The 16,196-nt window shown below is 48.0% G+C and overlaps 4 protein-coding genes across 4 annotated transcripts; 2 read left to right on the forward strand and 2 right to left on the reverse strand.

Moving 5' to 3' along the window:
• Nucleotides 1-1,557: 1,557 nt before the first annotated feature.
• Nucleotides 1,558-4,131, forward strand: ANOM_003526 (SDR family oxidoreductase/polysaccharide deacetylase family protein; the record flags this gene model as incomplete). Its single annotated transcript, XM_015548783.1, has 6 exons — nt 1,558-1,685; nt 1,786-1,907; nt 2,218-2,797; nt 2,860-3,155; nt 3,219-3,596; nt 3,659-4,131. Coding segments are annotated over 6 exons (1,947 nt in total), but the record flags the coding sequence as incomplete, so codon positions are not given.
• Nucleotides 4,132-4,495: 364 nt separating this feature from the next.
• On the reverse strand, nt 4,496-7,282 carry ANOM_003527 (ATP-dependent Clp protease ATP-binding subunit; the record flags this gene model as incomplete). The annotated part of the gene is made up of 1 exon (XM_015548784.1): nt 4,496-7,282. One exon carries the CDS (start codon nt 7,280-7,282, stop codon nt 4,496-4,498), a length of 2,787 nt encoding a protein of 928 aa, XP_015409505.1.
• A 2,637-nt stretch (nt 7,283-9,919) lies between these two features.
• ANOM_003528 (uncharacterized protein) lies at nt 9,920-11,974 on the forward strand (the record flags this gene model as incomplete). The annotated part of the gene is made up of 4 exons (XM_015548785.1): nt 9,920-10,042; nt 10,109-10,291; nt 10,638-11,339; nt 11,422-11,974. Coding segments are annotated over 4 exons (1,119 nt in total), but the record flags the coding sequence as incomplete, so codon positions are not given.
• Nucleotides 11,975-12,025: 51 nt separating this feature from the next.
• ANOM_003529 (autophagy-related protein 27) lies at nt 12,026-13,402 on the reverse strand (the record flags this gene model as incomplete). The annotated part of the gene is made up of 3 exons (XM_015548786.1): nt 12,026-12,442; nt 12,496-13,015; nt 13,138-13,402. The coding sequence occupies 3 exons, from the start codon at nt 13,400-13,402 to the stop codon at nt 12,247-12,249; spliced, it is 981 nt and encodes a 326-aa protein (XP_015409533.1). The 3' UTR covers nt 12,026-12,246.
• Between the last annotated feature and the right edge of the window lie 2,794 nt (nt 13,403-16,196).

A 16,196-nucleotide genomic window follows, 5' to 3' on the forward strand; every position in this document is an offset into this window, starting at 1 on the left:
ATGCTCCCTACTCCCATTAACGGAACGTTCTAAGATCTACAGTACAAGTCGGGAGTTTGCCGAGTCAGCTCACCTCCCGAGAATGCAGAACAAAACAATGGAGAATCCAGAGGTCGGTGTGTGTATGTACTTGCAGTCTCCAGCGGGTGGTGACCGGTGGAGTAGCATGCCGTGTATACTTCATTATGCAAAGAGGCGGATTGATATCAAATCAAGCCAAGCAATCGTGCTTGTTGAATACGAGATACTTACATATTTCATTCAAGTTCTCCTCTAGCGTTTCGTTAAGATTTCTATTTCAGTCATGGAAGGATTACAGACTGCTCGAGCTCGTTTTATACTACTACAACTACTCTAAATGCCCGCCGTTGATACTATAGATGCGCGGAAGCTTGACTATAGCTGATAGACTGTCACTCTCGTCTACATCATGCAGGAATACTTCAGGAATGACGGAGCAGACTACGCAAATGTCGCTTGTCATATAGTAATCGTCTTTGCCCTTCGTAGTAACCTTCCCATGACGAAACGGTTGAAGCGACGCCAGTCTCCCATCTATGTAGAGCTTCTGCGCCCAAAAGAGGAGTTGCATTCCTGTTATACCTTATAGTGAGGGTTGCTAATCACAGTACCTTCCCCGTTGCGGCCAATGAGCTCCCCTGAAGATGCAGAGACTGTACTGCGAAGTACAGCATACTTCGCTTGCCATCAACGATTCAGACCTCAGTAATTTTCAAGGACCCAATTGTCACTATCTAAAGGGAAGTCAAACAAATAACTCATGATCTCCTAATTAGCGTACCTTAGATCGAAACGGAGAATGAGCCTTTTTAGGGCTGTCGTTTTAATCAAAATCGTCGTAATGCCAATATACCCAAAATGACTGTTCCTGACTTGGCAAGATTGGTCTATAACCAGCTCACTGTTTGAATTTCGAGAAAATCTATCTGAAACTCCATGGGTAGGTATTAGTGCGAGTCAGTGTTAAGCCCAACGAACTCTGTTGGCGACGAACTGGTGTTTGGAGGGGCCATTTTCTCCACCAGTGATGCCACAGCTGCAACGGAGCGATTCCAGATTACACTCAATGCTACGTACTCCTTTTCTACGGTGGAGCGCGCCGTTGTATCGCAGCATAGCATGAATCTAGCTAAATGTTGACATAGTCTAGGCCGCTTCTATAGTTAACAGGAACTAAAACATTTAGTGCGGACGCGGTCAAAGTCAATGATATTGCCAAGAACAGCACCGAGGACTAAGAGTAGTCTCGACTTGATGCCATTGCGCATCGCCCGTTAGGGTACGGTAGGGTTTGTTTCAATTTGAGTGGTAAGCTGGTTACATGTATGAGACTTCAAACTACGCTCTGCCGAATCCTCGTCGGCAGCCAGCCGATATACGAACAAACAAACACAGTAGATTTACAGACAATTACCGTGAGAACTTGCGTTTTCTAAATCCGCAGAATTCAAATCATAAATCAAATAATGATAATCATCATATTGGAAATAACAGAAGTCCGTTAACGCACACGTGACTGCCCCGCGGCCTCGTAGATTTATTGATTCCCAGCGTCAACTTGTCAATCTGTCAATCAGCGTAGACACGTGGTATACCTTGTCTATATCCATCCCCGTTATTTCATTTGAGCCAACTATTGAACCCTGGAGTATAAACATCACTCGGTATGTCTTTCCTGGTCTGATGTCAGCCGCGGCAGTAGTAGCTAATCTGACTAGTTCATAATACCATAAACCCACGGCCTCCTTATCGTGACAGCTGCAGACTAAACGGTATGTCGGTGCAGCCTTTGGCATATCCCGCCTTCCTGGGCTTGGAAAGCCTCCATGTCTTCATCACCGGTGCCGCTGGTGGAATCGGAAAACAAGCAGTGCGAGAATTCTTAGGTACGTTACCGTTGACTGATGTAACTGTGATATTCTCGATTGAGATATGCAGACTGCTTTATTTACCTTGGTCGCACTCCAGCACAAAGAGGACCACAAGTAAGCTGTTGTATTACTTAAATATGGCGATTGAGAATCTACATTACGCGATTGTATACTACCTCCATTACACCATGCCTTCTGACGGTAGAAGCTGGAGAGGTGGATAGTCTAATTCCCATCATTGCGTTCCACATCTCATGCATTTGTGTTCTTTCTTCTTTTTTTTAATGAATGGCACATTCCATGATCTAACATAATATTTATATAGATCAGGGGTGCAAAGTGACAGCACTGGACATCCAAGCCTTGGAGGTTTCTGATATACAAGGGGAGCCCTACTCCCGGCTACACGTCCTGAAAGGTGATATCACGGACGAAGAATCCGTCCAATCTAATATTGCGCAGGCCAGCAAACGATTCGGGCCTATCAACATTTTGATCGCAAATGCAGGTATCACAGATGAAAGCAAAGACTATCCTATCTGGGAATTGCCAGTAGAGACCTGGGACCAGACATACCTTGTCAATGTCCGAGGAACATTCCTGACAATCAAGCATTTCTTGCGAGCAGCACGTGCATCTCAACAGACCCTTGGTAAAGAACTGGATAACCTAGCTATCGTAGTAACGGGAAGCGAAACGGGAAAGTTTGGCCAGGAAGGCCATGCCGAGTACGCATCTGGGAAATCTGCCTTGCAGTACGGCTTGATCCGCAGTGTGAAGAATGAAATCGTTCGCCTCAATAGCAAGGCCCGAATCAATGCTGTTGCGCCTGGATGGGTAGATACACCCTTGATAGAAGGAAGGCTCGACGACCCGAAGGAGATGTGGGCAGAAGCCCAGGCTACGTATGATTCTCACGTTCAATCCCCTACTGCCGCGCCTCATGGATCCTCGCTAACTAGAGTAGTGTACCTCTAAAGAAAATCGCAAGGCCGGAGGACGTAGCCCGTACAATGGCTTTCCTGGCCTCTCACCGCGCGGCGGGACACATATCAGGACAGTGCTTAAGTGTCGACGGAGGAATGGAAGGTCGCCTGATCTGGAAGGAGAACGAAGCCGTCAAAAAGACAGAGGACCAAGTCGCTCACCCCAAGTCGAGTACAGTCCAATTAATTCCAAGGGTTGTATCAAAACCAAAGCGGAACAAAATCCGGATAGCCATTTCCATTGACCTAGACGCGGTATCTGGATGGCTAGGAACAGGTAAGCTATCTTTTCCATCTTTAAACGGTCTACAAACGCTGAACAAACCCCTACAACGATCAGGTCAGCACCCCGACAACATCCTCGCAGACTACTCCTCCGGGTTCTTCGCCGCCAAAGTTGGCGTCCCCCGTCTCCTACGGATGCTCAAAAAGCTCGACCTAGCCGATCGTTGCACCTGGTTCATCCCGGGCCACTCCGCCGAGAGCTTCCCAGAGGAAGTGCAACAGGTAGTCGAGTCAGGCTGCGAGATAGGACTTCACGGCTACGCCCACGAAGGAGCATACCAACTGACAGTGGAACAAGAACGGGACGTGCTGACGCGGTGTATCGACATTGCAACCAGACTAACAGGGAAGAAGCCCGTCGGATACCGCGCACCTCTATACCAACTGCGCGAGTCCACATTAGACCTACTAGAAGAGTACGGATTCGAATACGGTGAGAGAGTTCCTCCCTTTCCACCCCGACAGTCCCACCATTCTAACTTAATCCAAAAACAGACGCTTCCCTAACAGACCACGACTGCCACCCTTTCTTCGCCCCCAAACGTCCGCCCCTCCAACCCATCAATTTCTCCCTCCCCGCCTCGACCTGGATGCACCCCATCCCACCTACAACAGAAGACCGCCGGCCCCTTGTCTGCGTCCCCTGTAATTGGTACATGGAAGATATGACCCCCATGCAGTACCTTCCTCATACGCACAACTCACACGGCTATACCGATGTCCGCGTGGTCGAGAACCTCTGGCGGGATCGGTTCCTGTGGATTCGCGAGAATGAGGACGAGCCTATCTTTCCCGTCCTGATGCACCCTGATACCAGTGGGATGGCGCATGTCATTGGGATGTTGGAGCGGCTGTTGACATGGTTGAAGGGGTGGGGGGATGAAGTTGAGTTTTGTCAGACGGGGGAGATTGCGAGCTGGTTTAAGATAAAGGAGTTAGAGAGAAGTGGGAATTCGTCAGTTGTATAGGTATAGATACATTAATACTTTTTTTTCTGAAGTTTAGAACATCTACGATGATTACCATTTGGAAGCATTGATTGGAATGTCAATACCGTTTGTATATTCAATTTAAAGTATAGAATAAAATTATTTGATTGATACATCCAGGTAATTCAGCTGAATCTATTATTAAGGCACATCGTTTCAAGGCTGTGTACAAAGTGCATATAATATGTCCAAGATAAGAAATATCGACAACAAACGCCAGTATCCATATTCAGGCCAGAGGGAAAATTAAGTCAAGTTATCATCATCAGTCATCATTCCATGTCTTCAAAAGCATACACCCCCTTTTTATTATTTGCTGATAATCCTTATTTTTTCGGCTAATTTACTCGTAGAGATCCATGTCACCACTGCCGTCTTCCATCTCGGCTATGGCTTCATCTTCACTATCGAGCATATCTTGATCTTCGTCAACCGGGATCTCATGATTCGGCAAGACGTCGATACGACCATCGCGCATGATAACGCGAGCCACCTCGCCATCGAGGATGCTTCCACGGAGGATAAGAATAGCGAGGCGGTTAAGGACTTCACGCTCGATGATCCGAGCCAAAGGCCGAGCGCCATATGCGGGCGAATAGCCTGCGTCGCCGAGGTAGTCTTTGACCTCATCTGTACATTCGATGGTGACGTTTTTGTTGTTTTGCTCCAAGCGCTTCTGAACTTCGTCCAGACGGAGATCGACGATCTTGCGGATTTCCTTTTTCGTGAGGCGATTGAAGATGACGGTGCTAGAGATACGGTTGAGGAATTCGGGAAGGAAGTAGTCACGGAGAGCACCCATGACCAATTCACGAGTTTGAGGGTCGATCCGTCCATCCTTGGTGCTGGGACGAGACAGGAATTCGGCACCCAGGTTGGATGTCATGACAACGATGCAGTTCTTCGCATCGACAATTCTGCCTTGACCATCTGTGACACGTCCGTCGTCCATCAGCTGGAGGAGGACGGTGAGAACCTCTTTGGCTGCCTTTTCAACTTCATCAAAGAGGAGAATGGAGAACGGGCGTCGCCGGAGGCTTTCGGTCAGCTGGCCACCAGCATCATGTCCGACATATCCCGGAGGTGCACCAATCATACGGCTCAAAGAGTGGCGTTCCTGGTATTCAGACATATCGAATCGAATCATAGCCTTGGGGTCATCGAAGAGGAACTCCGCAAGAGCCTTCGTAAGCAAGGTCTTACCAGTTCCAGATGGACCACAGAAGAGGAAACTTGGCGGCGAGTTGGGGTTGCTGAGGCCAGATCGTTGGAGTCGGATTGCATTCGATACGGAGGTCACAGCCTCCTTCTGGCCGACGACTAACTTGGCGAGGTGTTTCTCCATATTCAATAACTTGTCCTTCTCAGTGGTCTTAAGTCTGGTGACAGGAATACCAGTCCACCGGGCAACAATCTCATTGATCTGATCGGGGCCGACAGCGTCAGCGAGCAGTGTCTCTCCAGCGTCTCCGGAGCGAGCACGCCGTTCTGCATCCGCTTTTGCGCGATCTTCCTCGAGCCTTTCGATCAGAGCTTTGGTCTCCGGAATAGCATAGTACTCCAAGTCAGCAGCGGTTACAGTATCTCCGGACCGCTCTGCCTCGTCTCTCTTGACTTTGAGAGAGTCGAGCTTGATCTTGGCATCCTGAATGGCTTTGCTGCGCTTCTTCTCGCTTTCGTATTTCTCACGCAGCGGGCGCAGTTCCTCGGTAACATTGGCTGCCTCCTGCTTAGCTGCCTCCAAGCGAGCTCTAGATGCGTCGTCTTTCTCGCGCTCAAGGGCATGGATTTCAATTTGCAGCTGTCGGAGCTTTCTCTCCAAGTTATCCAGGGCCTCGGGCTCGGACTCGCGTGTCACTCTAACAGCGGCGGCAGCTTCGTCGATAAGATCGACTGCGGAGTCGGGAAGACGACGAGCGGTCAGGTACCGCGAAGCCAGGGTGGCTGCGGAAACAATGGCACCGTCGAGAATGTTGACACCATGGTGCACTTCGTACTTCTCCTTTAAACCACGAAGGATAGAGATAGTCTCGTTAACAGAAGGCTCCTTCACCAAGACCTGTTGGAAACGTCGTTCAAACGCCTGGTCCTTCTCAATATATTTCCGATATTCGCCTAGTGTCGTGGCACCGATACAGTGCAGTTGGCCGCGAGCCAACATCGGCTTCAGAAGATTAGCGGCATCCATGCCACCCTCACCGCTGGAGCCTGCACCCATGAGAAGGTGGATTTCGTCGACAAATAGAACGATCATTTCCTTAGACTCTTCGATCTCTTTGAGGACTCCCTTCATTCTTTCTTCGAACTCACCCCTGTACTTGCTTCCTGCAACCAGTGAGCCGACGTCAAGTGAAAGCAACTTGCATTGAGCCAAGTTGGCCGGGATATCGGCATTCACGATTCGGCGAGCTAACCCCTCCACAATGGTGGTTTTTCCGACACCAGGCTCACCGATGAGCACTGGGTTGTTTTTCGTTCGGCGACTGAGGATACGAATCACTCGACGAATTTCTTCCTCACGGCCAATGACAGGATCGATCTTTCCCTCTCTTGCCAGGGCCGTCATATCAATGGTGAACTTCTTGAGGTTCTCATTCTCGCTTTCTGAATCCGCTGTCTTGGAATCTACTCTCCTCGTACCGCGAATTTGCTGAACGGCAGAGTCTAGTAACTTGACGTTGGGAATGTTGGCATCTGCCAATGCTCGCTGGACCTGAGAGTCCTGAGCGACAGACACAATCAAATGGTCGATAGCGACGAAGCTGTCCTTCTGGGTTTTGGATAACTCGCTAGCTGACCGGATAACCTTGGCTAGTGCTGGAGAGACACTAACGGACTCAGGTGGAGGATCTTGGCTTGGGCAACGGACCAGGATCTTCATGAGAGAGCGTTCGAGGAGCTGAGGGTCGCCATGGGCGCGTTCAATGACTTGGCGGAAGAGAGGGGCGGAGGCGGAATCGTGTGAGGGGTGCGCCGGAACTTGCTGGTCTTTTGATTCATCTAAGGAAGGATTTAAGAGGGCAACTGCGAGGTGAACAGGGAGTATCTGAGAATGGGAGTATTGTTCAGCCAAACTGCTGGAATCCAGCAGGGCCTTGTTAGCTCTGTCTGTGAATTGAGCACCGTTCATGGTGAAACGGGTTGATCAGTTGTGTGTGTTCGAATATATGCAAAGTTAGTTAAGGCGGTTGAGGTGACTAAGAGAAATAGAAAAAGTTGATTTAACTATTATTATAGTTATCTGTATGATTGATAAAAAAAGGGGGAAGGATGCTGGTGGTTGGAATTCATGGATGTCTATATAGCTTGGTGTTGGGCATCCTTTTACCTTCTAGGCCCTCCATGACGACACTAGGGACTTCCACCGCCTTCCAGAAGCACCTATGAAAAGGAGGGGTGAGTTCTTGGTCACTGACGTCACGTGGCGTGGTGGCCTGATTGAACGGGCGACTGTCAGCTACTCTTCAACACACATGTCCTGTGTCAACTGGACAATTCTATATACTATGACAGTACGGAGTACGGAGTATGTACATATTGCACGTGCTATGCTTAAGACTCAGTACAGCACTTTGTAGTACATCTTCTAATATGCAACTGCATAGCTTCCTACAAGTACCTTGAACTAGTTACGCTAGTCTGTACTAGTAGTTGCCTGAATGCCTGAATGCCTTCACTGCCTGGCAGCCTGAGATCAATCTACGCAGTACTCTACCAGTACGATGGTACATCAGCGTTACTTGTCAGTACACAGTATGGTACTGGAGCTTCCTACCTTGTTCAGTATTTCCGAGTACCTCCAAGTCCCCACCCACTCCATATAGGCCAATGATCTGCCGGACCGATTATCAACCGGCGACGATGATTGGAGTAGCGGTCGCTGGGTCAACTTCCGACGGTCGAGTCTCGAGTTTCTGCCCATCTAACTTAAAACCTTGATTGTCCCTCAGCTTTTCTTACCCCCACGATGGGATGAATCGTGATCCGATTGAATGCGATTGAACCGTCCAACAAGGAGAGAAAGTACTATACCGCGTTCGGTCAAGATAGGGACACTGGATCACCTGCATTGGCACGATAACTTAAAATATAACCAATGCCGTCCGACCGCTGGTGCCATGAACGGTCAATATGGACCGCGATCGATCTCCATTGGATGTTTCAGACGCATCTGCCCTTGGAAACTAAGGTTACTAGTCCATGACACATCATGACAACGGACGAGAATTCAGTCGGCATGTTTTCCCATCACCATGGACGCCTTGCGTGGTCTGCACGATGCGCGAAGAACTCTTCTCATAATACATAATGGTAATGAGAATAGTTTTATTATCCGCGGCATTTTTTTTCTCTCTCTCTCTCTCTTAACATCTCTTCTCTTCCCTTTGAATTTTGTTTGTTTTATTTTTCAATTTTGTTTCTAGACTGAGAGATTTTCGGGTCTAGTCCGTCCATACATACTAATCAATGAACATCCCTCATCTGGCTCAATCTCGATTTTTTTTAGTTTATTATTTATGTTATTTTTTCGACTTTTCCTCTTAACCGCCTTGATTTGTATATTAACTCCACGACGTTAAGATCGTCGACTCTCGTTCCTTTTTCTTTCTTTCATCCCACGTTTTTCCCTAACAATCCCCTGTCCTTTCCCTTTCTCTCGAGTTTTTTTTATCTTCCATCCGCCTCGTCATGACGTCAAAAGTGGGCACGGCCCAAGTTGCCCTGGATTTTTGACGGATGGGATGACTTCAGGCAGCCGACTGTTAGCATATCGTCCCGAGGCATGATTGACTATCCTTGGAACCTTGATCCCCTCCGGTACGTAAGTACTAGCCCGTCCTTGCATCTTGCCTGTCCACTTTTTTCCTCGCTCAGCGCAGGAGCCTCGTTATGCGCCCGTGGTTCAGGAACTGGAGTCCACTTCGTGTCTTGTCTAGACCCTAAGTGCGCCCCTCGGCGCAGGGGATTCGATGAGAAAGGAAGGCAATGCGGCGGAGCATCTGGTAGATCGTAATCCGAATTATCCTAGAGAGGGGACGTTTACCTTGTGGAGGTACTATCATAACAGCTATATCCATACTACTTCTGACTACCCTGCACCGGTGTCAAAATCTGTGATCGGAGAGACCACCTGGTTTGTCCAAGTGGATGTGAATTAGTATCTTAATCGCTGTTTCATTTGGGAAATAGTCGTCAAGCTAAATCTGCAAGTTATCATGCTGCTTCTCCTTCGGTTTGCCATCCATGTCGTAGTCTCTCGTTGCACTTGCTTCTTGGGGAATAATCCTCAGGCGTAGTTTACTTTGTGATAGCATCTCTACTAATCAGAATCATGGAAATTCATTTTGATTTTATTTTAGTATCCTTCGTCAGTGGCTACCATCGTATATTTTTCGATTTTATTTTTGAATTTCTCTTTTCTTATTCTGGGCCCCCTCATCCATCCAAACCCAGCGGCCCTATGAAAATCTATAAGAACCCACTCGTTCCTATCTTTCGTTCCCTAGTTCCAGTTTTTTTTCTTTTATCGTGTTCAGTCTCAGTTCCTTATCGACCTGAGTCAGTACTGATCTGGAAACATCTTCTCTCCATTCCCCATACCTACTGAATTCTCTTCATCGCTTTCTCTTCCGGTATATTGCCTCCCGGATCATCCCCCCATTCTGTGTAAGATTTCAACCAAAGAAGACCAGATATCAGTAGCTACGCCTGTGGTGAAAATCCCTGGCGGTTGGTGTACACTCCATATTGCTCAGAGCCCTTATTTGAATCGTTTCACCGCCATTCAAATAGATAGTGTCTGTCGCAGATACAGACTATTGCAAAGATGTCGCAGAAACCCATCTTTGTCGCTACTCACCCGCGCGCATGCTCAACAGCATTTGAACGAGTAAGATAAATCCCTTGGATCCCTCCTAGTCCAACTACATAAAGGCGGAATTACTAACATTCGCAGGTCTTCATGACTCGCCGGGATACCATCCAGTGTATCCATGAGCCATTTGGCGATGCTTTCTACTATGGCCCAGAACGACTGGGTACGAGGTTTATGGACGACGAGAAGGTCCGCCTTGAGAGCGGCTTCAGTCAGTCAACCTACAGAACCGTGATGGATAGAATAGAGCGTGAAGCTTCTGAGGTCCGACCCTTGCTCTTTTCTCTTTTCCTCTCTCCCTCTTCTTTGGCTCGTAATGCACCGTCCTGACAGGACGGTGATGGATCGACCTCATTGGCATTCAGAATGCGTATGAGATTGATGTAATCCCTGTGCCCTATTGAATCTCAAGCACGTCTGCATGGCTGTCCCCTCTGGACTTCTGCAAATGCCAGATGAGGCACTCAACCCTTTTCCTCTTTTTTCTCACTTTTCCCACCGAAGGTGTCGGATCTCAATTCCCATCTCGCAAGTGAACCACGATTTTCTCTTGTTTTCCTTTAGATTGTCACGTCGTGGTCTTCAAGACGAGTCACTTACCGGATCACAGGGCAAAAGAGTTTTCATCAAGGATATCATCCACTATCTCCTTCCACCAAGCGGGAAGCCAGCCAGTATTGCGCCATCTCTGCTTAAAGTGAAGCGTGGTGTCGGCACTGAGACCAACGGTCATGTCGAAGCTGGGCAAAGCACCAAGCAGACGTCCCAGTACCCATACCCCACAGAGCCAGAGCCAGGTAACCCCACCGTCATGCCCAAGGAACTTCTCTCCAAGTTCCACTTTGCCTTCCTTATCCGCGACCCCCACTTCAGTGTCCCTTCATACTACCGCTGCACCATTCCCCCACTGGACGACGTCACCGGGTTCTATTATTATGATCCGGCTGAGGCTGGATACGACGAGACCCGTCGGACATTCGACTACCTGCGGAGCGTCCACCTGATCGGGCCTCATATCGCAACGAAGGAGCAGGACGCAGACGAGATCGACAACAAGCTCAGGCCCGTGGTCAACGGGGTTGGTGCGGCGCACGAATCGGCGGAGATCTGCGTCGTCGATGCGGACGATATGCTCGAGAAGCCGGGTGCGATGATCGAGGCGTTCTGCCGCAGCGTGGGCATCGACTATGACCCGTCGATGCTGGACTGGGACGATGAGTCCGAACAGAAGCAGGTGTGCGATGCATTCGAGAAGTGGAGGGGATTTCACAACGATGCCATCGAATCGAAGGGCCTAACAGCCCGGAAACATGTAAGTTCGCAGCAACCAAATAGAGCCAGCAACGTCTGGACCAGGGGGGAGGGGTAAACAGTCACTAAACCAGGTTCACCAGGGTCGTCCCGTGAAAACCGAAGAGGAATTTGACGCCGAATGGTGCAAGAAGTACGGCCCAGAGGCCGCCGCCCTAATCCGTAAATCAGTGGATGAGAACATGGCGGATTACCTGTATCTCAAGCAGTTTGCCATGAAAGTGTAAGTCGAAAGGAAGAGATGAGGAGGAATTTAGGTTGCAGGAGAACAGACAGGAGGAATCCACTTTTTCTTATTAGGTTTCCTGGGTTGTTTGCTTGTCTGTTCAATGCCGGTGATGATCATGATGAGATATTAGCTCTGATGACGCCATTTGATACTCCGCGTTCATTCGTGTTGTCCTTTTGTTTTTGAACTCTCCTTGCGTTGGACCCTGGGTTTTCCTGTTTTAATTACTGTTGTATTGTGTTGTATTGGGAGACTGAGTCTCATCGCTGTTACAGAGTTGTTTTGTTTTTTTTTGACCCTGCGTAGAAGTCCGAGTAGATTCAGGTAGGGTACTCTATACAGCCTCGGCAACACTACAACATACCATAGACACTACAACATACACCATAGAGTTAGAAATTAGATTCCGCTCACCCTACCCCGTATTCTGCACCAAATGTCTAATATTCAAAATGTGTAATAGTATATAGAGGGAAAAGCCAGAAAGACCAATGCATATCATTCATCGTACAGTACTATCATGCACGTGCCCAATCCACCCAGTCTGCAACTACCTTTCATAGAGGTTTTCCGAGATAATATCGCACACACGGCCCCATCGTGCTGTAGAAACAAAAAGCAATCCCAAAACATAAATGAGCGAAAGAGAAATACCTCCACCACGCTATACCTCACGGCATTATACCGCACTGTAACCGCCTCTGGACCCCGATCCTTGGAGCGTGTTGATCACCCGACGGAGCCAATCCTGGAAGATATAGGGGATATCCCGGATAGTGTCGCCGTGAGGGAGGAGATCCCATCCTCGGGCGCCGTAGCGGTTATAGTTAAGCCAGGAGCCAAAGATAAGGTAAGCAGCGATGCAGAGGAAGAGACTGAGACTCATAATTAGCATCCATATAGATCAGGGATAATGAAAGGAGCATACATAATAATCAACCAAGTAAAGAAACCCCAGTGACTAGACGAGTCACCTTTCTTTCCTTCCAGGTAATGATCACAGGCATACTTGGTCTTCCAGTTCAGCTTGAGCACATACGAGTCGTCATCGGCCTTTCCGAAACTCTTGAATTGGAGACTGTGCGACCGGTCTTTTTCCTCGTCAGGCGGCTGTTCTTTATCATCCCCACCTTCTGCGCGTCTCCGCTCGGCCTCTTTCTTCTCGTCGTCGGTCTCATCGGCCGTCTTGAGGCCTTCTAATCCTGACCGTTCAGGATCACATTGGAACTCGAGCACCGCGCCCGCATCTTTCTTCTTCCCCTCGTCATCGACGTAGTTGCCTCCGGAAAGTTTGACCAGTAGGCCCTCCTCAGCCGGATCGAGTTTCTTCAGCCGGGTGATCTCGGGGTCTTTGGTTCCGTGGCCAAGATGCTCGAGTCCGACGATGGGGAAGGCACGGCTTGTTTCCTCGGAGCCGTCGACCGGGTATTTGTATTGGAATCCACAAACTTGGATATAGAATAGTTAGTATTGTGCATTGTTTGTTTAGGTGGGTTGAGTGGTTAGGAATATGACCAAGGTCCGGGGTGTTGAGTCTTTGTATGAAGAGCGGATAACAAAAAAAACATACTGTTCTTCGATGTCCCACACTTCAGATGGCCCTTGATCGAAGCTCCCTTCAGAATGTTACATATGTTCAGTACATATGTGGTGTTCACGACGTGTTCCTCTGTTTTCTCGACATTGTAGAGCGAGTGGACACCGCCCAGCTCACTTAGGTCATACTTGAACCCGTCGACGTTGATGTGAGCGCAGTCAAAGCCACTTGCGGCGCTTAGACTCGGTAGTAAGGCGGAGGAGAGGATAATCGAAGAGAGGCCTGCGGGTATTCGCATGGTGTAGACGTGAGGGAGGGAGGGTAGACGAAGGGCGCCGGTGTCGTCGGTGTATTGCCTCGTCACGGTTTGGTGATAGCAGTGTTGCTGCGGTGATCAAGGCGACAGAGCTTGACTTGATACAATCTCGAAAAAGAGCTCTTGAGATATCACCCTATATTTGTGGTTTTAGTGCTATATGGTGGTGAAGATTGGTTTGATGGAAGGCTGGGATATCGACGGCCGGTATGTTATGTTTGGTGACGATAGCTTTGGTTTGGTCGTTCGGGATTATCTTTCTTTTCTCCGAGACCAACGTCAACCACTGCTGCTGTATAATTATGTATCAATGGATACAGAGACGATCACTCCAGTAATCCAGTGATATACTTCAGGTTTCAGTTTGAAACTGGAATCATATAGGACAGAGAGACTCTATTAATGTGTTGTAAATATGCTCTTGTGTTGCTACAGTACTTACTCCGGAGCACTTCCTCAGAGCACATGACATGGCCGATGATGATGTCACCCGACCGAGAACCAATCAGCTTACTACGGAGTACATCTTGTCTTAATACACCAATGTCTCTGAGTACATGGATGCTACCTAGTCGCGAAGAAAACATCAAGGCGCTTGGCCAACAGGTTGCAGTGAGAGTTAGTTCATCGGACACTGCAGAGTATACCGTTATTCTTGTTGAATATGCATATAAGGACGCATGGGGTACCGAGTAGACCAGGACGCTATACTGCGCAGTAAACAAGAGAGGAAAAAGAAAGGAAAAGACCAAAAAAATATATGCAAAAAGAAATGACCAGACTGGGGCTCGATCCCAGGACCTTATCGGTGTTAACGATACGTGATAACCAACTACACCATCCGGCCAACTTATTGTAAAATGGCTCTCTTTTAAATACTAATAAGCAATACAAAAAAAAAGGTATTCTCCCACATTCAAAGTTATTGTCGTATACTCGGCCCCGGGCTCTATCCAAGAGCGTCAGTTCGTTCATGGTATGCCCTAGACCCTTAGATGAAGAAGAATAGTCTCTCTTTTAACCTTCCTACGTCGAGAGGTTTTATCATAGTCAATTACAGGGAAATCAGTAAGGCCGGCCATGAAATGATATATATAAATTCCGCACAATATGCAGGTGTTCCCTTGCATATAACATCAGACATTTTCCAGCAGCAGCCCTGGACATAGCTTCTATCGTCCAAAGAAGAATACACATCAGACCAAAACGAATGTGAGTTGCAACACGAAAGGAATGAATATAAACACGTCTAGCCCCAAAACAAGAATCTGGATATAATCCAACGAAATGATTAACAGTGTCCCAAGCCTTTCCATCCTGCAAAAGCATTTCGATTCCGTGTCATAGTCCAGCACTCGAAGCAGCCCAGTAGCCTGATAGAAATTATGATGTTGTTCAAAGGTGCTAGATCGTAGTTGTGCTCAATGACCGCTTCTTCAGACACTGAGCTTACCCGCAATACTGCGTCATCACTTGATGGATCTTGTCTGGGACGGAATCAGCTATAGCTCCACCCTATCCACGGGAGATATGCGATACTTACCATCCGAGACGGGGCCACATTTTGATTCCACACATGGTTTGACAGAATTCAATATCGCCTGCGAATGGGAGCAAATGCACTTGATATCAACACCGCACTCGGGTACCGATTGCTGTATACCTTGCTGAATACAAGGTTTGGCGCAACTGATGTCCTGTGCATTTGCGATGGCAGCAAGGATAAGTGCAGCGAATACAGAGAGTTTCATCTTGAACGGTAGACGGCGATAAATGAGTTGGGTTTATGTTGGGGGATTAAAGTAACGTGAATCGCAGATGAAAGTGAGGAAGGAGAAAGAGAAAGATGCGGACTTTATATACTATTAGTATCTTTGACCAAATGCAAGACCAGATCTAATATGTTCTCATTTGGATGAGATTTGCATGCATGTCTCAATCGTTGCCACGAAGCAGTGTCTTCCAGATGACGTGTCGCACCTTAGGGGCAAATCGGGGTACCAATTGAGAGATGGGGTACTGAATATGCATATCATCTGATAGGACATCCAATAGTCGTGTTTCGACCTCCGTACTACGTAGTAGTTTGGTAGTCTCTAGTGATGCACAGCAAACAACATAAGAACCACATATATTGAACCTGAAGCGCAGTTCAACCGCCCCGCATAATCCACAGTTTATCTAGCTAAAGGACCCCTTACTGAGTGTGAAAGCCTCCGGCCTCACTCAATGTGAAGTTTCCGAGCCCTTGACGTGGCTTGCATCTCTTCGATCCACTTTGTGGATTTGATTATCTGTCCCTTGCTCCTACCATCGAGTTAACACCGATTAAGTCTCCGAATCTGGGCCGACCACTCTAGCCAGCCAGATGAGATAAAGGCCTTAACACTTGTCCTCGTCAGAACTCTCCATCTTACCATACAGTAGCACTATATACTGCGAGATAGGTATTTGAACGATCTATACTCTATGGATCATGCCCCGGCATCCCAGAACCCCAAACTCATTATCGAGCACGAGTGATCAACACCACTAAATCCCTGAGATGAGTCTTGTCAAGACATACACACATAGATGGGACACTTTCTGGGAGTTATTTCCGAATGTTTGCCAGGCTCTCTCGGCCTCTAGAAGTATGTCCGACTCTAGGGCATGTTCTTCCAATTAGAAGGAATATCATAGGCCAGACAATTCGCCAGTCAATTTCTTCTCCAGGGTATAGACAAAGAGTAGGTAGATGTATGTATGAAGTCTCAATATAACGCACTTATATGAG

Source organism: Aspergillus nomiae (assembly GCF_001204775.2).
Source record: "Aspergillus nomiae NRRL 13137 chromosome Unknown contig00049, whole genome shotgun sequence".
Taxonomy (NCBI): Eukaryota; Fungi; Ascomycota; class Eurotiomycetes; order Eurotiales; family Aspergillaceae; genus Aspergillus; species Aspergillus nomiae.